This window comes from Entelurus aequoreus, linkage group LG01 (genome assembly GCF_033978785.1).
Source record: "Entelurus aequoreus isolate RoL-2023_Sb linkage group LG01, RoL_Eaeq_v1.1, whole genome shotgun sequence".
Classification (NCBI taxonomy): Eukaryota; Metazoa; Chordata; class Actinopteri; order Syngnathiformes; family Syngnathidae; genus Entelurus; species Entelurus aequoreus.
In genome coordinates, this window is record NC_084731.1 from 85,765,088 (window position 1) to 85,787,001 (window position 21,914).

Below are 21,914 nucleotides of genomic sequence, written 5' to 3' on the forward strand. Positions count from 1 at the left end.
CCATTTACCGTCAAGGTATCTTATGAGTAAGCAACCTGCTGGCATGTCCTCATCTGCACTCCCCCCACAAGCAAGTTCCATCTCTTTTCACATGTGCATGAGGCAATGTCACTTTTCCACAACAGTGGCTTGTCCTAAAGGACCGTGTTTGGGATTATTGTTGTTGAGTGTCATTCAGATACCTCCTCGTTCGAATCACGCTGCTCACTCATGGCCAAGCTGCTTCAAGACTTACTCAGCAAACCACGTTTATTTGTGCTATAAAATGTACCATTGCTGATATTTTTTTATTTTGAGGTCATCGTTTTTTCTTTTTTGTAGGTTTTTGTTAGGGATGCACGATAAAAACAGACCGATAGTTATCAGGCTGATATTAGGGCGTCTCACAATAAATCTGATATTTAAAAAATGCTCCTATAACTGGTGAGGCGAAACTACCCTGCTGTAGGTGGGTCAGGGTGAGAAAATCAAGCGGTACTCTTCCTTACTTATGTGGCCTGTCGTAAACTGCTCCTGCTCTCACTGTAAACAAACATGGCGTCGATTGCGTGAGACTTCTTAACGGTTTCAAGGGAAGACTTTTAAAACAGACTTCTGCAAAAATTCCGCAAGGAGGGGAAAAACATTGCGCTTCAACCTATCAAACATCATCAGCATCGCTACGACGATGTTTTGAAAGCCCAAGTAGACATTGGACTGTTGAAGGAGCTGCCCCAAAGCCAGCTGAATAGAAAGGGCTTGTTCCTATCGCTGCACGATTGAAAAGTTTGCTAGTAGAGACGACCTCAGGGCGATCTGTGATTTCATCACTGAAAATGTAGCTTTAATCAAGACAAATCTACAGGCAGTTTATTAAGTTCACCTTTGTTGTAATCTTTCTTAGCTCCCGGTGTGTACAAACTGCACTTCAGTATAGATATAAAGTATCGGTCTTGAAAAGCAGGACGTTATCAGTATCAGCTTGAAAAAATAAATGTATCGTGCATCCCTAGTTTTGGTAAGCAAGCCTTTTGTGTTTTCCTTCTTTTTTTTCCCTTTTTTTTTTGTTTTTTCACGTCGTTTTCCATTCCCCTAGGCTCAGTTGAGTAACCCCCAGCTCAGTAGCCCCCAGAGTAAAAGTAAAATGCTTCCTCTTATTGAGGCGGCATGGAGTCTACCAATCCCGGCTGAGCTCACCTCCAGGCAGGGAGGCCTGAGCAGTGCGTCACAGCAGGTGAGAGACCAGATCCCTCCCCTTTTTGACCCAAGGCGCTCAAAACACATAATCCTAATGCACACGCCGACACTTCTGCAGGTCAACACATGCACTGTTGGGCACACCGATGGGTAACACTTGTGCTTGAAGTACACCTCCCACGCTGCTTTACATAGAGCCGCACATATTGTTTTGACGTTTCTTCTAAAACCGCATTGGGATAACATATAGGTTGTATTCGGACACGTGACGTTTGAACAAATGTCAAAGAAGTGGTGGGCCATCAAAACAACATGGCAGTGCGACCTATCGGAGTACGCAAGGGGCCTAGATCTTACCACTAAAAGCAGATAAGGGCAAAAATGCAACCTATGCAATTGAATCTATCCTTATACATTATCAGATTAAGATTTGTCGAGTGATCTCAAGGGTTATCCGTTGGTCGTGTTCCCAGAAATGTTGAAGTATTTGGAGCTCCTGACGTCATTCTACATGACAGAATAGATGAAAAGTTAGAAAAGCATGGAGGTCTACAACTTATTTTTGTGTGGCTAGGTGAAGGAAATTGGTACAAAGACTCTCCCGGATAAATCATGCATCGTTTTTGCTCGGGTAAGGTTGCATTTTATAATTTAACTTTGCGTCTACATCCATGTTTGTAGTCTTTTTACCAAAAAATAACTATTGATCTCAACGTTGTGTATGTTGTGCAAGCTTCATTTATGATTGCTGCACGATTTTGAGACAAAACCTAATTGGAATTTTTCTCTCAAATTGTGACCGCGATTCGATTTGCGATATTATACTCAAAAATACATACAACTGCATAAAACTGCGAAAATAACAAGTAAAGAAAGACATGTTACTTTTAGACTGTCAACATATTTTTGTCTCAAGGTGCCACACATTAGATCAATATGCAATATTTTACTTTAAAAAGTATTGATTTTAATGACAGACGCACCGCTTTTGTCTACATCATGCTCTTAAACTAAATAATCAATAAAAACTGTACAGTGTTTATAATGTAACATAATCATAATATATAATAATACAAGTTTACATTTAAAAGAATATAAACTTGTATTTTTCATTATTGTAGAATAGTTTACTATTATACTGTAATTGGAAGGTAAATAACTTTGTTATCCGAAATAAATAAAAAATGAAATGGACTCTCATCCCTGTATGCAAAAATGTTATGTAAATACATTTTGAACATCCTAAAGTGGATGGACGTTGTCTTTTTGTTTTTTGCCATTACATGATCACGTCATGTTTGCTCTTTCATCCCTGTTGATGGGCTCATATTGCCCACCCGATTTGAAGCTGAAGTATTCCCACAACGGGACATTTGGCTTTTTAATCCTATTTTTTTCCTCCTAATTTGCGGCACTTCTCATTGGCGAAGAACTCAGAAACGAGACAAAACACAAATCAAGATAATACTTCAATGGGAAATACAGAATGTTTAAAATACATCAAACAAACCTTTGATGAAGTGATCACTGCAAACGTGCGTTCTTCGACTGCGCCTTCTTGGACTGGAGTGTGTGACACTTTTCTCGTCTTCTTTTGTAAAATCTTGCACATTTTTTCGCCCTTCTTGATTACCTCTCGAGGAACTCTGAAGAAACTTTCATCCTTTTCGCGATTTGAACCGTTCCAACAGCCTTAAACAATGCAAGCATAGGGTATTTCACTTCGAGGAAGGCAAAATGCAGCCCACAACGCTCTGACAACAGACGCTCGGTGGCCCACCACTTCATGCCTCGCATATTTAATGAGCCGGACGTGACGTCAAGTGAATACAACCTATTTAAATATGCATGCCACAGTGACCGTAATTTGCTCGAGGAGAGTGTCGAGCCAAGTGTTACTCAGCCCCCCACACCCATTCTTTCCAGTCTGTCACTTGGCTTCACATATCTCTCGCGGCTCAAATTGAACGCTAATCTCCCCTCACCTTATCACCCCGTATTATAACGAAGCATTAGACACACACTTTGACAAATCTAACAAATCTGACAACTTCTCATCCGTACACACTTTTCAAACAGATTAAAGGCCTGCGACTCCTAAAGTCAGACAGAAGCCACAATAAATCTCACACTCTATTGGCCTTTTGACTGCGGGTCAGTGCCGCCAATGAGGTTGTGCTGCATTCAGTTGCCAGCTTTCATCTATCGCCCCCTAGTGTTCCATCACCTCCTATTCATCTATGCCTGTTCACAGTAGGAAGTTGTAGGTGTGTGCCTGGTCCTGCATGATCGACATATAAAGAAGCGTCGATATGTTGACCATGTTGTTTCAGAAGAATGAACCTGAAATATTCATGTTCTTTTTAATGCTTTGGAATCTGCAGGAAGAAGATTTTACCACAGCACTGCTGATAAAATAGCATGCAAGTACATTAGGGATGTTCTGATCCGGTTTTTATGCTGACGATTCCGATACCCAAGGCTGCCACGTCCTATGGGCAGAACACGCGTTTTGTTTAGGGCCCTGTTTAGCGTGGAAAAAGTGCATGTAAAATGTCAATTAATGAATGACCGGGTGCTTCATCTTCATATTAAATTTTACTCCAAACATATTCTTAGCCGCTTCCTGCTTTGTTGTGAATTAGAATATAAGGACAAATTTCCCCACATTGCCCCATCCTTGTTTTGTAAGGCAGACGTATTGGGTTGAATCCTGATTGTAGTTTATCAATGAAAGGTTGGAAAATGTATGTTTTAAAAATAATTTTGCACAAAAAAATATTAAATTAAATTTTAATATATGTTTATATATATGTATGTGTGTATATATATGTTTATATATATGCATGTGTGTATATATATATACCTGTATATGTTTATATGTATGTGCGTGTGTGTAATGGTATTCTATTAGTTATTTTTAAAATGAGTTCTTGAAAATTAAGCTATTTAGAATTGGAATAAATCGCCGTTCAGATGTGTATCTCTTTTTTTAACACCCATACCGATCACATACTTTTTTAGAGGAAACGGCCAATACTAATCGGTGGCCGATGCATCGGAGCATCTCTAATGTACACTTTCCAGATGTGTGTTCTTAAGTAGGCCAGCAGTAGTAGCTAATAAACTGTTGAACACATTACTTTGGAGTTCCGTCATTACAGTGGCATCAACAATGTGTGCTGCTGTGTTTGACAGGAAGCAGAACCAATCTTTCTACCTGCAATGGCATGTGATGCTTCAGTTAAACATAGCATGTTCATTTAATAACCAGTGTGCCTCAGTTAAATATGTTCTAATTATAGTTTATAAATACAAACATTACTCAGATTTGTACTTTTCTGTTTGTCTTACTCTCCTCCGCTTGTCTTTGCTTTTCCTCTCGCTTTACTTCAACAATGTCTGTTCTTTTTGTCAATCATGATTTTGCATTTATCGATTCTCTTTTTGCTCTGCTTATCTTTCTCTCTGCGCTTCGCTGATTTTTTAAAACATTTTTAACCTAAAAAAAAAAAAATCTATTATCACATTAACACCTCCACCTTTTCTTCCTTCTTTTTGTTTCATTTTGCCTCCGCTTGCCCTTCTCCCTTTCCTCATCCAGGCCTGTAAACCCAACCACACTGCTGAGGGTGGTGGTTCAGGTCAGTCGCTGCCTCCTCATGTGGCCGCACTCGGCCAAACAGAGGACCAGTCCTGCCCGGCTAAGAGGAAGCGAGCTCTGAGCCCCGCCAAGGTAAAAGCCAACGGTTACCGAGTGTGCATGTTTTTCAAAGTGCGCTTCATAAGGTGTATTGTCGCATTCCTTATAATCAGGGAGATTCCTGGGCCAGTAATCCAGTGCAGCAGCCTGTCCCCAACTGGTACCTCTCTCCACAAAAGTTACAGGTTGGAAATTGACGCTGCACTTTTCCTCAGGCCACTTCCAGATTTTACAATAACTGTTTTATGTTGTCTATAGTTATTGGAACAGCTGCGAAACAATCGAGCCAGTCTGAGGCCCCCACAGCTGCAGATGTTGGAGCAGCTAGAAGCTCAGTTTGCCATGATGCAGCAGCACCAGGTAAAAAAGATAGCTTGTGTATGAACAGGCAGCAAAATTAGATCATTGTGTTCTTCAAACTTGAACGGCGATTGTAATTTTTTTCTCTTGCAGATGCGGCAGAATGTGTCAGGAGGTCAGGTGCGCCCCTCCCTACCCAATGGCCCAACTGCCAATTCCCTTCCTTCCCCTAACCCTAGCCTCCATCCCATGCGGCCCCATCTGGGACCTCATCGGCCACTGTGCCCTCCTCAATCTCTGGCGAACGGGCCTGTGGGCCCCGGGGTACACGGACACTCGGAATCCCTCCCCATGAGTGAAAGCAACAGTACTAGTAGTAGTATTAGTAGTAGTAGTAGTACCAACAGTAGTAGTAGTAATAATAATCAACCGGGGCCCACGGCAATGGGACCCAATGGAGATGTGCCTTACCTGCAACCTGCCGGCAGCGGCGACGCAGCACTGCTACCTCACACCTGCACAAGCACGCAAACACAGGACGCCACGCCACATCCGGCCCTGCACCTTAACTCCTCTCAGGCAAGTGCCTACCTCTCTGCAGGTGTTTCACTCAACTGTCACTTCATGCTTTTGCTCCTTAGTAGTATCGTTTTGCAGGGAAGAGTCCTCCCAGATTATTTTATTCCAAGGCTGTCTGAATAAAGAGAGGTGACTGGAATCGAAAATTTACAATTTAGTTTATACAAAAGAGTAAATACAAACAATAGCGAGACCAGCGCTGGAGAGAGGACCGAGCCGTGCAAAAAGTCTGTGCCTCTCTCTGAAAATGGTTGCTATCCTCTTTGCTTTTGTCCATCTAGCTACATCACCCTGGTGGGGATCGAAACCGAAAGTTTACACACCTTCTTTCCCACTAAGATTATTTTATTTATCTTTTTTTAGCAAAACCAAGGCCAAAGTTAGTAACTTCCAAGTCATTCCATTTTGACCAAAGGAGGGAACATATTCCCCTAACAGTAAATAAGCTTTAAACGATCATTATCGGACAAATTCACATGGCGTGCCGTCGTCACATCATGACATAGCTTGTAAAATGAGCAGAGGTGCATGTTAAACAACGCACACGCACAGAGTACTTACAAGCAAAAACAATTTGGAGGTAGAAGAGGGACAATGGATGCATTTTGGCTTAAAACTGACAATAAACTTGAGAAATTTGGGCAACAAGTCCTTCGACACAGGAAGACTTTTGAGGGCAAAAGCCAAAGGATTTAAATAAGTAGTAGGTAGTCGTTTTTTGCTTATTGCGTACTATTGACTTTGTTCTGATAAAACAATTGTATGGAATAAGGGACTCGTCAAATATTGTGTTGATATTGTAACACTCCCCATAAATAAATGAAAACATTTACAGTTAATACATGTGATTAGTATCGGACGATCTCACTCATGAACGATCGAAAATCGGCAGTATAAAACCCTTATTGGAACATTCCTACTCATGTCTGCCGGATTTTAAAAAGTATTAAAAGTTAATAAAAACAGCAAAAACTGAGGCCATAACAAGGTATTAACTGGAAGCAAGCGTACATGTCAAGAGCGTACATCATAAAAGAAAGGAGAGACATAAAGCAATGTCTCAGTATATGTTAGAGCTGAAGGTGGAAATACTAACACTCCACTACTTGTGATGATGACCTCATGCTATCTGTAGAAAAGTTACTACGTTATCTACACTACCAGTGCTACGTTGCAAAATGTTGTCACTACTATTGCGCCAAGTAGTTTCTCATGAATAGTCTTAGTTGTTTGGAGAAAGATGTAAAATGTTCCTTGCGTTATCTGCAACTGCAGTCAATTCTGCATGTTCATGTTTTTAGATATTCTTGCACTATTTTATTTTATGTATATTCCCCCCCCCCCCCCCCCCACGTCGTGTTGTTCATCAGCTGCTCTCCCTGTGCTTTAGGTGCTCCAGAAGCGGCCTGTTCCTCTTGTGGACTCCAATATTGAGGGAACCACCTCTCACTCGCAGACCCCCAACTCCATTCCCCCCCTTCACCCCAACAATCGGGTTGGACATTCCACCAACGCTGCGGCGCCACAGCCGCAGCCAGCACACAACCACCTACCATCCCCTCCCTCCCTTCCCCCGTCCTCTACCTCAAGTGGGGCAGTACCCGGTGTGTCCGCTACCAAAGATGGCAACACTGCAGCCACCCCGGTCACGACAGCCGCGGCCATCGGCAACGGCAGTTCAGGAGGCAAGACGCCGTCGCCGCCGTCATCTGCGGACAGCAAAGCGGCGCAGTCTAGCGGCCTGGCCAATCACATCGGCAAGGTGGCGGAAGGCGGTGAGAAGCAGAGCCTTAGCGCTGACAATCCTAGTTTATCTGCCATGCTGGCGGTGGGTTCCGAGGGAAAGACGGAAGGGACTGTATCCAGGACATCGCCCAGCAAAGTCAACAACATCCACATCCCCTCCACCCCACACCCACAGGGAAGCTCCGCTGCCTCCTCACCTATCTCCGCCATATCCACCGCCACGCCCTCACCCAAGTCCTCAGAACACACCCAGACGGGCGGCCACAGTCCTGTCACCACTACATCAACAGCACTGGCCATTAACGGTAACGGCAAGGGAGGGATCTCTGAGGACTCTCAAAGCCCACTGAAGGGCGAGCCGCCCGCTGTCACCGACCTCAAGGCCACTCCTCCCCACGGCTCCTCTTCATCGTCCTCGTCATCATCCTCCTCTGTATCGATCTACCCCAGCTCCACCGACGTGCTGAAAGCCTGCAGGTGAGCCAATTGAGAAGCTGTGGTTTGTTGTTCTGATGGCTCCCTCTAGTGGAATTGTAGAGAAACTGACTCATCAGAAGTGGTTACATAAGTCCAAGGCTGTATTGTTGTTGCTATGCAGATATTTTGTGTCACATGGTTTGTGTCATTCCAGGTATAGTAAAGTGCTACATAAATACAGACCATTTACCATTTGATCAAAAAATTATTAAAGGAGACCAATGATGATTGCAAACTATATTTAAAACACTTCCTTGTGGTTTAGACAATATTTATTGAATATGCCGTGGTGTAAATTTTGCTCCACAGTCACATTTATAACCCGTTTTTTGAGTCTGTCTGCAAGCTATGTTTTTGCAGACGTTCCCAGATTGCAAATGAAATCATGCCCCACCCTCTCCAAAAGTGTCGTAATGTATGTTTTGAAAAATGTGCAGTTTAAATATATATCTTGAAGTCGTCACCGCTATTTTTCCCAGACGGGGTTAAAACTTCATAAACATTAACATAGATTCACCCGGTCACAACATTAGATAGACCTACCTACACACTGTCCGATCAAGCAGAGGGGGAAGAGTACATCTGACTGAGAGCTTTACATAATGGCCAAATAACTATGTCCATTTTACTAGATAAACCAATAGTCAGTGCTGATATGTAGGATTTAGACGTATATCGGTATTGGCCTTATGAAAAAAAAAATAATTATGAGCAGATATAATACATACACATATGATACCAGTATTTAGTATTTAAAAATGTATAAATAATTAGTGAATAGATATAGTAATACCCATTTTTTAAGCACTGGCCCTTTTGCCTTGCATGAGAAGAGTTCTCTTTTTTTAAATTTTTTTAATTAAAAATAAAAATTACTCTTGTTGCCAATAATTCTCCCAAAGTATGTTTTGATATCTGACAGGGAATTTATTTGAGTTCTTGTGATAATAAATCTCCGGTCTGAAAGTTGCTTTTACACTGCTACACCTCCTGTATTTCTTCGGCAGTGCGTCTCCTCTGTTTACCTTTCGAAACATTTAAGTTTTTGCCAGGAAATCCAGTTTCTGTCCTACTTTTCTGGCGTCTTCCTGGTTTGGTTGTTTTCGCTACTTTCGCGATTGCGTTGCTTGACAAGCCTGCGTCTGCAACACTCATTAAAGGAGCACCGCTAGTTTCATGTTCTGTGTTTAAATCAAATACTGAGGCAGAGATGGATGGACATGAAGACAACAGAAAATATATATATGCCAAAAATCCAAACTTTGTGTGAAAATGTTGACCAATAAGACAGGTATTATATAAGTAAAGAAGAGCAGGCAGCAGCTCACACATTCTCATACTTTCTGTAACATCTACAAAGAAATGATGTCATCCAGCTTGAAGAATATCTCATCTATAAGCTACGTGAGGGAGCATAGAATTGCCAACCATCCATCCATTTTCTACCGCTTGTCCCTCTCGGGGTCGCGGGGGGTTCTGGAGCCTATCTCAGCTGCATTTGGGTGGAAGGCAGGGTACACCCTGGACAAGTCGGGAGCATAGAATTGTTTTTATTTAAATATTTGCAATATTTCAGCGTTCCTCGCAAAGAAACCTTATAATGTTCTATAACATTATGTCGCTTCTGGTCCTACGTTTCCCTAAAAAAATAAAAATTTAAAGCCTTGTTCAACTGTTTACTGACGTATACTATTCATGTTTTAATAACCTTTACTGCAAATGATTATCTGTTGCAAATATGGGTTATCTTCCTCCTTGACCACTTATAATCAAACATTTTGGTCGATCTGTACATATTGCATCATTTGACGTCATAATGTAGCCAGACGAACCCCACGAACAGAGGCATATTTATTGGTGTAAATGTTGTTACAATTAGAAGATCAGAACAGTAGGTGAACAAATGTGTTAGTAATTGCTATAATTTGGAAAAAGGGTAGGATTAAATAAGCTTTGCTTCTTCCTAATCCTTTTCGAATATGTTGTAAAGAGAAATGAACATATGCCATTTTTATGATTTCTAATTAAAAATAAATTAACCATAACCATAAGTCAGAAAAGACGAAAAATTGTAAGCACCTTTTAAGCGACTTTACTCAAGTTTCCTACAACATGATGACATTTTAATCTGTGTACAGAAACCTAGGAAAGAATGGGCTTTCTAACAGCAGCATCCTCCTCGACAAGTGCCCTCCGCCAAGGCTACCCCCTCCTCCCACGCCAGCCCTTCCCAAAGACAAGCTCAACCCACCGACCCCCAGCATCTATGTGAGTAGCAGAGAGCTGTCTCTGCCCTCTCTTCCGCTGATGGCAATAAATACTCACTCTACTGACAATCTGTTTCCTGTCCTTGGACCAGCTTGAGAACAAGCGAGATGCTTTCTTCCCACCATTGCACCAATTCTGCACAAATCCCTCCAACCCTGTCACTGTCATTAGAGGACTGGCTGGAGCACTCAAACTGGGTAGAGACTGCCACCACTCTTTTATACGCAGCGTGACAGCCATGCTGCTACATGTTCCATCCTAAACTAAACCGCTTTAATTCTCATCATGCTTTTATTTGGCGTGTCTGCAGACCTGGGCCTGTTCTCCACAAAAACGTTGGTTGAGGCAAACCCGGAGCACTTGGTGGAGGTGTGGACGCAGCTCTCGCAACCCGCTGATGAGAACTGGGACGTGACGGGGACTAAGAAAATGTGGCGCTGTGAAAGTGCCCGAGCCCACACGACTATCGCCAAGTATGCACAGTATCAGGCTGCTTCCTTCCAGGAATCCTTACGGGTAAGTGACACATTAACATACCTACTGTACATATCTGCCAACTCTTTAGAAGACTTCCGGAAATTGCACTTACATATTTGCCGACATCCTGGCTCAATTAAAAATCACCCTGATTCTGACGTTTTTTGTGATGATCTCAAATACTCAAGTTTGTCAATCAAGTCGAGAAAATAAAAATTGGATATTGAATGTGTTATATTAAGTTCTCGATCATGCGGCATTGTAGAGGGCCCAAAAAAAAGACCAAAAAAATGCTGACTCTGTGTATGGCTGAATTGTGCACGGAATACAGTTGGCTAACATATAGCATATGAATTGCTAGCGACCTATATCTTTGTAGCAACTAGGGGTGTAACAATTGATCAATTTATATTCCTAAGATTGAACTCCACCAATCTGTGCTCTTACGTTGGTTTTCCAGAAGATATATATAGATCTATCATCGTTTTAAAGGGTAATCGTTTCAATTGATACTTGAAGAGAAAACGTAGGATTTAAGAACGGCAGACTTAGTAGGATATTTAGCATTTTTAATGATAAGGCCGTTAAACATTACTCAAGTCTTGTCTGCCTGTCTGTGGCGTCATCGCCGTCAGTCATCAAAACAAGAATGAAAGGTCACAACAAATGCAAACGCCACTAAACAATAAGCCACAACACAACTTTCAGCTATAGCACGAATTATATATTTTTTATTTTTAAAACACTACATTTTGGTCTACATAACATAAAATTATGGGTTTTTTTTGCGTATGTTTTGCTGTAAAGACCTTACTTTAGGCCACTTTCTGTCTGCTTTAAAAAGTTGTTAGTTGGAAATTAACCCCTCCTTACCACCTTTCTACACTTTAGTCCGCGCCCCGCAGCTATGTTTGGTAGTTGTTTGTGTATTTTGTTTTGCTAAGACCGTATGGAATATGGACACTGATGATCACCACCAGCCATCCAATTTTTATTTGACTTTCACCACAACACAACATCCCAAATGATATAGCAAGACCAGTAGCTCACCGTGGTTTGTGTCTGCTCAAAGAAGGAGACGATGACACGGTAGACACAAAGTAAGGAAGCTCGGTTGGAAATTTTTGGTACAATACGCTGGCTAAGGTTAAACTTCTACCGAGTCTTTCTCTCCAATGCTAAATCCAGGATGTATACATGTGTATATTGAACATAAAATGATTTTCTATTCTGTATAACTTTCACTGATGCTGCTTTGAACACTTGTAAACAACAGAAGTTCAAGCCGGCTATATAAGCTACGCTACGAGCTACTTCACTAACGTTATAACGGACTATATTACTAACTTGGCCAATGCCAAACACAGTAGACACTGATCCAATTAAATCAGAATCAGAAATACTTTATTAATCCCCGAGGGGAAATTAAAAGTAGTTTTTAACAAAATCATCCTTTATTTTGCTGTACGAAGGGATGCTGTTGGCTTACAATAGAAGGCTAAGCTAGCTACACAATAACTCAAGCTAACATTGCTAACGTATCATTCACACAGTTCTAACATACTGTTATTACTTACTGTTTCATTGTCTCCTCCATTGCCATACATAGTAGTAACCGACTCTGCCAATAAAGGTAGTTTTTAAAAAAAATCCATCTTTTTGTGAAGGTTTGTGGTTGGTGAGGCAGGACTCTTCTTTGCTCACACTCTAAGCTACTTGTTTTCAATTGAAGGCACATTGCCATGAGTCATTAAAGTTTAAAGTAAGGCACTTCAGATGAGGCTGAAAGTTTGTTTACTTTAACCAGCAAAAGTCTCTACACAAACAGGGCATTTTCCTTCATCGTGGACATCATATTGTGGACATCATGTTGTGGCACAGCCGGATTTAAATTAAATAAAATAGGCTGACTTGCGCAATGATCTTTGGGTAAATTTCGACCATACATGGATAATCCGCTGACATCACATATGGCAAAAACGTCACAAAAGGAGGAAATTCCAAATGATCGTTTGGAGAAAGTATGAAGGATGGCAAGATTGTTGTATAAATATATCTGCAATGCCTCCACGGTTTGATTTCAAATTTTTGGTATTTATTCTACCAGTAGGTAAGAACAGTTGGTTTTGTATGATAGGGCCCCTTTAAGCCACAAAGTACGCACGCGGCAGACACAACAGAGGTCGGAGTGGACCAAATTTCGTTGACGGAACAAGTGGCTGAGGCAGAAGGTTGAAAACGATGTAATGAACACAGTATACTAGTATTATTGAAAAAGTAAAACATATGTTATTTATGACTGAAATGTGGTCACACTTTACTTACTTTTGCAACTTAGTTCATTACACCATTTTCAACTTTCGGCCTCAGGAAGTCAATCCGTCAGCAAACTTGTCCGTTGTCACTTATGTTCCGTCTGCACTACAACGAGCTAATACAACAAAATGTCATTTTTATCTTTACTGTAAAGTTCAAATTTGAATGACAATAAAAGGAAGTCTTAGTCTAAGTCTATCTTTATGTTGTGGCTTTATGTTGCTGTGTTTTGGCGTTTGTATTTGTTGTGACTTATGCAATCGTGCTATTGCCGAAAGTTGTCGTGTTGTGGCGTCATCTTATTGTGTTGTGGAGTTTGCATTTGATTGCATTTGTTGTGACTTTTATCAGCCCCCCGAGCTGTTTATTAAAATTAGAGTAGTAGCAGGTCAAACCACTGCTCATATAACCTGAAAAGATTTGGTTGCACTTAAATTCTCAGGTAAACCTACTACTATATATTATAAATAAATGATAAATGGGTTATACTTGTATAGCGCTTTTCTACCTTCAAGGTACTCAAAGCGCTTTGACAGTATTTCCACATTCACCCATTCACACACACATTCACACACTGATGGCGGGAGCTGCCATGCAAGGCGCTAACCAGCAGCCATCAGGAGCAAGGGTGAAGTGTCTTGCCCAAGGACACAACGGACATGACTAGGATGGTAGAAGGTGGGGATTGAACCCCAGTAACCAGCAACCTTCCGATTGCTGGCACGGCCACTCTGGTTGTACTTTTTTTTTAATGAATATTGTATTATTTCTATGCTGAGAAACAAAAGCAGAAGATAAATCTACTGTTGAATTTGTTGGTTACTGTACTTTTATTGAACACTTCTTAAATCTTGATAATGAGAGCAGAAAATGTTTCCTCTTGTTCATTCAACTTAGTGTTGTTTGCACTTTATTCAAATGCGATGTGAATCCATTGGCCGTTAATTGTTGTTTACTTGCTTGTTTGTATCCATTATTTATTTATATTTTATCCCCTCACAAGAAATAACAGTAATATAGGACACTTTACCTGCAGTGTCCAGTATCCAATATTTATTTCACAGTCACTCTGGTTGAATATTTGACTAAAAAGTTATTGAATCGATTTCAAATCACTAAATTGTTTTGGATCATATCTTTCTAAGTAAACTAATATCGTCCCTGAGTAAATTGTTTGGATCATATCTTTCTAAGTAAAATAATATCGTCCCTGAATAGTATCGGCAACCTCAAATTATGATTTGAATCGAATCGCCGTTAAAACGAATTGTTACACCCTTAGTAGCAACCTTGCAAGCAAGCTCTGACCAAAGATATGAGCTCTGACAAGCACAAAGACACCGCTAAAGCCAGAATTGAGACAAAGCGGATCCAGAGCTTCTTCTATAAGTCACGCTTAACTATTGAACTTGTGCGAGGACAGTTGAATAGTAGTTCAAAGTGTACTGCTGTTCTGGAACTTGACGAATGTAGACTATTTGAGGCTGTTGAAAAAATATAGAGCGCCTCACAAGTTGTGACTGCTGTCCTGTTTTACATTAATCTTACGTTGATGTCGTTCTCAACTATGCAATTAATCGAAATCATATTTTTATGATTTGCTAGAAGCCAAAATCGAATTTGGGATTAAAATTCGATAAAGTGTACAGCCCTCTGTGGGAGTAGAGCTACTGGATTGCAGACACCAAATATTGGCATCTATGCACCTACAAAAGATTGATGTTTTTCAGTCACAAACACCAAGATCATGTTTAATTCTGTTTTCAGGAGGAAAATGAGAAGAAGGCACTAAAGGAACCCCCTGACACAGAGCCTGTAGCAGAGAGGTACAAGCAACCTATTTTGGGTTACTTATGTTATTGTTAAGCAGCAGCAACCTCATTAATAATGCCTTCCTGTTTTTGTTACAGTGTTGCACGCAAAAGAAGAGGCCCTTTAAAGCACATTAAGTTTGGAACTAACATCGACGTGTCGGATGAAAGGAAGTAAGGGTGGCTTTCTTTATCAGCTCGTTTGTTCCCTTGGTGACTCTGATCGTCCTTAAAAGGCTGTTCCATCGTTCTCCACTAGGTGGAAGCAGCAACTTCAGGAACTTAGTAAGCTGCCAGCATTCGCTCGTGTTGTGTCTGCTGGCAACCTACTGAGCCATGTGGGCCACACCATCTTAGGAATGAACACTGTTCAGCTGTATATGAAGGTCCCAGGGAGCCGAATACCAGGTTAGTGCACTCAAGTGGATTATTAGTTGTTCTCTTAATGTTGTCACGGATATTTTGGGCACTTAGGAAGATTTGGTTCGCACCCCTGCAGGTCACCAGGAGCACAACAACTTCTGTGCTGTCAACATCAACATTGGGCCTGGAGATTGTGAATGGTTCGCTGTACCAGAGGCCTACTGGGGTGTGATGAGCAACTTCTGTGAAAAGTAAGGCTACGCTTTCAGGGAGTGAGTGTTGTCACACTTCAACCTCTCAATTTTTTGTACTCCCCACTCTTGCCGCCAGCAACAACATCAACTTCCTAATGGGCTCGTGGTGGCCAAACTTGGAAGACCTGTATGAGGCCGACGTGCCCGTGTACCGCTTCATCCAGCGCCCAGGCGACCTGGTGTGGCTCAACACGGGCACCGTCCACTGGGTACAGGCCATCGGCTGGTGCAACAACATCGCCTGGAACGTCGGCCCGCTCACAGGTCAGTGGAACATAAGCAGAAAAGTGACTTTTTTTTAAGACAAAGCAAGAAGCACAGCTCACAACTTTTCTGAGTGAAAAAAACTCTATAATATTGTGACCTTTTAGAATGGCATTTGTCTTACCTCTAATTGAGCTCTCCAGCTGATTATTGAACTTTTCAGCTGATTGGCTTCTATTTTCTTGCTCCACTTTGTGTCTGAACTAACTCATTTCCATATAAACTGCACTAGTTTGTCACACTTAATGAATGCAACTTGAACAAAAGTCAGCAGGTGTGCGGTATCGCTGTGAGTGGCAGCCATTAGTGCTCATACATTGAATACATGCAGTACATGTGAATATATCCAATAAAATCAAACTTTACTTATACAACACTTTTCATATACAGACAAATACAAATAGTTTAATACAAGAAAAAAAAAAAGAAAAGAAAACATATATATAAACGCGTTCACACACACGCACATGCAGCACTATTCCCAATAACGAAACATGGCATGGCACTGAAGATTGAGGGGGAAAAACAACACCTTTGAATCGTCCACAATGGAGAGTAACTAAAATTTAGGCCATCTATAAAATGGTGTGAAACATATGACAACACACATGTAAAAATATCATAAATATAAATAATATATTCATAGGTTAATAAAAACTTAATATTGAGAAAATAATACTAGTATTAATAGCAATTAATACAATAGTAAATAACACTATAATAAATATAATTAAAAAAACGTAAGCATTTAACACAATCAGTAAAAAGCACTCAATTTATTGATTAATCTAATTTCCTATCTTCACCTATGGTCATGAGCTTTGAGTTGTGACCGAAAGTACAAGATCACGGGTACAAGCGGCCGAAATTAGTTTCCTCCGTCGGGTGGCGGGGCTCTCCCTTAGAGATGGGGGGTGAGAAGCTCTGTCATTCGAGAAGAGCTCAGAGTAAAGCCGCTGCTCCTCCACATCGAGAAGAGCCAGATGAGGTGGTTCGGGCATCTGGTTAGGATGGCCCCCAAACACTTCCTTTGATAGGTGTTTAGGGCACATCCGACCGGAAGGAGTCCATTGTGAAGACCCAGGAAACGTTGGGGGGACTATGTCTCCAAACAGCCTTTGTTCGAAATTTGTCACTGTTCATTTGGAAGTGCCTCAGGGATCTGTTTTGGGTGCCCTCTTATTTATCTTGTACATCAATGATCTCAAACAACATTTCTCTGATGCTAATATGCATTTTTATGCTGACAATGCAATAATTTATTGCCTTGGATCATCTCTTGAACAGGCTGTTAATTCCCTGCTGAATGCCTTTGTTGCTGTGCAGCATTCACTTATTTACTTAAAACTGGTTCTCGACGCTGACAAGACAAAACTTAGGCTGTTTTCTAATCATAAGAAGGTTCCTCAAACTCCCCTGGTAGTGCCCACTCTTGAAAGAAATATCACATAAGTGGTGCATGAATATAAATACCTTTGGTGTTTTAATTGATGACTCCCTCACTTTTAAACCTTTTATTGATAAATTGGTGAAGAAACTAAAAGTTTTAAATTGGGTTTTCTCTTCCGTAATAACAAATGTTTCTTTTGGTGTAAAAAAAAAAAGCGCCTTGTCTCCGCCACATTTTTATCTGTACTAGATTATGGCAATCTTTTTTATATGAATGCTACTTGGTCCTGTCTTTAGATGGTCGACTCTGTTTACCATGTTTCTTTGAGATTCATCCCAAACTGTAGAGCCACGACTCACCACTGTCACTTGTACTCTCGGGTACAAGTGACAAGTGTTGGTCTCTGTCCCTTTTGCTCGCACTGAGCTGGGGGGAAAAAATTTGTCTATGCAGCTCCTTGTACTTGGAATGTGTTACAAAGAAACTAGAAGCTGACTGAAATGCTATCCTTAAATGCTTTTAAATCTAAACTTAAGAGCATTTGAAGCAGCCTGTTATTTGTAACTTTTACTTGATGTCCATCCTGTCATTTTAATGTGGAATGTGAATATAAGTTTACGTTTAACTTTGCTGCCTCTTGGCCTCCAGGACTCCCTTGAAAAAGAAGTTTTTAATCTCAATGAAATTTTTCCTGGTTAAATAAAGGTTAAATTCAAAAAATAAAATAAATAACTGGCTTGGGAATGCCTTGGGATTCTCCTCTAGGAGCTGGATACAATAACACTTTCATACTAATTTCTCTTCAAAACACAACAAAACTGCACACTTTCAGCCTTCACATTTAAAAGCGCTGTAAACTAAATATTTTCTGACATAATAATGTTTTTTGTGCAAAAAATCTTTTACAAAATACAAATGTAATTCCTAGTAGTTTTTTTCTCTTCGCCATAAATGGCTTCTGACAGTTATAAAAGTATTGACAGTACAATTTTGTAAAATAAGAAAGGAATTGCAAATGAACGTGTATTTCGGCATTCCATCACTGCAAATTTTGCTCCTGCAAATGCAAAATAACGATGAAAGAAAATCCAAGCTATTCTTCTGAAACTCTGTATTTGGTTAGTGCAGGTACCGGTATACAGGATGTAAGGCACAGTGATTTTATTGTGAAGGCTGGAAGTGTGTTCTTGATGTTTCTGCCGCACTTGACGACAATGCTGCATGCGAGCATGTGAAAATGTAAACAAAAGCCTAAACCAATATTCGATACAGTTATGGATCCCTAGTTTATTATTTTACCCAGTTGTGATAATAAACATACACTCCTCATTTTGTGATTTCCGCAGATTTGACTATTCGCTTGATTTTGTCATTAATGTGTTGAGACTTACCGTAATAGACACCCTCAATTTTTTAATATTATTTTAGCGGAATGCAAATTGTTTGCTCTGATTTTCAGCACATCAATACAAGTTGGCCGTGGAGCGTTACGAGTGGAATAAACTCCAAAGTGTAAAATCCATGGTTCCTATGGTGCACCTCTCCTGGAATATGGCACGCAACATAAAGGTGTCGGATCACAAGCTGTTTGAGATGATCAAGTGGGTCAGACTTTCACACGTTTCACTGCACTCCAGTCAGATGTATGTTTTCTCTAAACCGGAACATTCCCGCCTGACACCTTGCTCGCAGGTACTGCTTGCTGCGGACGCTAAAGCAGTGCCAGTGGGTGAAAGAAGCCTTGGCGACAGCTGGCAAAGAAACAGTTCTGAAGCCCAGAACTAGAGACGAACCGGCCCACTACTGCACCATCTGTGAGGTTAGTAATGCGCTGTGGATTCTGCTTCAACATCTGACCTACGAGTGATACTGGTATCAATGTCTCATTTTATACCACCAACCTTCTGGGGCAGCTTAGTTTGAGAGGTCAAGCGGCCATTTTTCAACTACAATATGTGACTGCATGTTCAGTTTTGCCCAAAGGTCTGCTGTTAAACTGTTTGATTGATTGATTGATTGAGACTTTTATTAGTAGGTTGCACAGTGAAGTACATATTCCGTACAATTGACCACTAAATGGTAACACCCGAATAAGTTTTTCAACTTGTTTAAGTCGGGTCCAGGGGTGGCGGCAGGTTTGAAGACGCCACAAAATCAGCGCACTGTTTAATTTTTATAATTGGCCACAAGGATGGGCGAAACAGTCTCTAATGCATATTTCAGTACAGCATCCCCTCGCCACTTCGCGGTTCACTCAAAGCCTGGTGTATACTCTTGCTTCGCGTAGCTTGCATAGGCGCCGTTGTCCTCCCTCCCTTTGCGTAGCCTCCCGCGTAGCCTACATGAACCTCCCAAAAATCCTAGGTTAAGTTAAAGTACCACCGATAGTGTGCGTCGCCAGCAACGCAGAGCTGTGATTGGTCAGTTTTTGCCCGGGAGGGTCCCTGAACACAGGCATGCAGACTTTGTGCTTGAAATTAGGGCTGGGCGATATGGACGAAAAAGTATATCTCAATATTAAGGCTGCAGCTAACGATTATTTTTCTATCGATTAATCTATAGATTATTTTTTTCGATTAATCGGTTAATCTATAGATTATTTTTTCGATTAATCTATAGATTATTTTTCCTTTTACCGATTATTTTTTTATTCAAAATGAAGATGAAAAAATAAATGTAGGCCCGTTTTTTCAAAAGGCATGGCTTTTATTTACAAAAAAAAAGTATGGCCACTCAGTCAACATTGACAACAACATGACTAAATATTCTGTAACAATGTAAACATTTAAAACTTTTAACATTTAACAAAATTAAAAGTAGCTTATTTGCTTTTTAATGTGCACATATAAAAGTCAACATCCAGTGCAAATCTTAATATTCTGCAATAGTATAAGCATTTCAAAAGTAAAAGTATTGCTTATTTTGCTTTAAAATGTGCAAAAATAAAGATAAACATCCAATACAAAAAAGTGCAAAACGAAATATTATGTAACAACAGTGTAAACATTTCAACAAAAGTGAAAGTATTGCTTATTTGCTAAAATGTGCAAAAATAAAGATAAACATCCAATACAAAAAAGTGCCAATCTAAATATTCTGAAACAGTGTAAACATTAAGTATTGCTTTTAAAATGTGCAAAATAAACATCCAGTCCAACACAGTACACAATAACCAATTCTACTCATTCCAGTGAGTGACTAACAGTTGTAATGAAGAAAGGTTAGCATGTCTACGCTCAGAAGGGGTCGATGTGGCTGGAACTGAGAGGTAATTAGCCTTCACCTCAAGCCAGGACTGCGAGTGAGCTGAGCTGCAGTTTATACTTCTAGAAGGTCAACGGGCTCATAGTGATGTTACTAGTAGTTGACTGGGAGGTGTTTATTATCATTTGGGGAGAGTCCGCTGCCTGATGCTCACCTGCTAAACACCTATCTGCTCCATGCTGAAGCGCTGACTACATGCGCTATGAATACGCACTGCTGATTGGCTGGTAATGCTTCGTGTGTACCAATCAGATGGTTGTGTGGGTGGGACAATGCTGCGTGTGTACCAATCAGATGGTTGTGTGGGTGGGACAATGCTGCGTGTGTACCAATCAGATGGTTGTGTGGGTGGGACAATGCTGCGTGCTGTGACAGAGGCAGAGGAGCGAAGCAGCTTGTTAAGACTTTAGCAGCTAAAGTTAGCTTTAGCTTATAAACTCGTTCGGTACACCCCCGTACCGAACCGAAAGCCCCGCACCGAAACGGTTCAATACAAAACACGTACCGTTACACCCCTAGCAGATACAAATGACACATTCATGTTTTTGTGTAATGATGACAACGTATGCTCGCGCGGACGATTGACTAGTTGATGGTTTTCTTTTCAAATGTTCGTTCATAGCCGTTGTGCTGCTATGATAGGCCATTTCCGCTCGACACAGTGTGCATACAACAACATTATTAGGCCGTTTATTGAAATACTCCCACACTTTTGACCACTTTTGGCATGCTTTTCCCCCCTCGCTCGCACCGCTCGCATCGTCTTCTTTGATCGTCTGCTTTGCGCTTCGCCATGACGGTAGTGTGACGTCATTATGCGACGCGTCGACGCACAAAAACGGCGTCGACGTATTTACGTAACCGATGACGTCGACTACGTCGACGCGTCGTTTCAGCCTTACTCAATATATTTTTACTTAAACTTGATATTCGATATATATCTCGATATCTTTTCTGTAAAAAATATTTATATAAAGATATGATTTTTTGAGCGAGATTCACTGAAATTGAAATAAATGACAAATGTACTGTAAACAGTCAGTGGCACTTTTATTAACCCAGTTAGTCAATATGGGTATTAACAGCACAGAAAATAAACTGTTTAAGTAGCACAGAATTACATAGCATAAATAAAATGGAAAAACAAAGAATGTGTAAATAAAATAGAAACGTATTCTTTCTACATCTTTGGGGCGGTATAGCTCGGTTGGTAGAGTGGCCGTGCCATCAACCTGAGGGTTGCAGGTTCGATTCCCGCTTCCGCCATCCTAGTCACTGCCGTTGTGTCCTTGGGCAAGACACTTTACCCACCTGCTCTCAGTGCCACCCACACTGGTTTAAATGTAACTTAGATATTGGGTTTTCACTATGTAAAGCGCTTTGAGTCACTAGAGAAAAGCGCTATATAAATATAATTCACTTCACTTCACTACATAAAATAAATAACATAGCTGTGCAAATAATACAAAATGTATCAAACTCAGATAAAAAATAAATTTGCAGGCAGGCACTTCGTAATTCCCAGT

The 21,914-nt window shown here is 40.8% G+C and overlaps 1 protein-coding gene across 2 annotated transcripts in view; it reads left to right on the forward strand.

Moving 5' to 3' along the window:
* The window catches only part of LOC133658104 (histone demethylase UTY-like), a 76,229-nt gene that overhangs the window by 41,586 nt on the left and 12,729 nt on the right, over positions 1-21,914 (forward strand). The window contains exons 13-28 of one of the 2 annotated variants that reach the window (XM_062059732.1): positions 1,076-1,213; positions 4,781-4,912; positions 4,993-5,064; positions 5,138-5,239; positions 5,333-5,758; positions 7,149-7,981; positions 10,120-10,249; positions 10,341-10,446; positions 10,560-10,765; positions 14,810-14,868; positions 14,953-15,027; positions 15,113-15,261; positions 15,353-15,467; positions 15,547-15,734; positions 18,584-18,725; positions 18,817-18,943. In XM_062059732.1, the coding sequence (XP_061915716.1) occupies positions 1,076-1,213; positions 4,781-4,912; positions 4,993-5,064; positions 5,138-5,239; positions 5,333-5,758; positions 7,149-7,981; positions 10,120-10,249; positions 10,341-10,446; positions 10,560-10,765; positions 14,810-14,868; positions 14,953-15,027; positions 15,113-15,261; positions 15,353-15,467; positions 15,547-15,734; positions 18,584-18,725; positions 18,817-18,943 (3,000 nt within the window). The remainder of the gene's footprint in view (positions 1-1,075; positions 1,214-4,780; positions 4,913-4,992; positions 5,065-5,137; positions 5,240-5,332; positions 5,759-7,148; positions 7,982-10,119; positions 10,250-10,340; positions 10,447-10,559; positions 10,766-14,809; positions 14,869-14,952; positions 15,028-15,112; positions 15,262-15,352; positions 15,468-15,546; positions 15,735-18,583; positions 18,726-18,816; positions 18,944-21,914) is intronic. The other variant, XM_062059739.1, reaches the window with a different exon arrangement.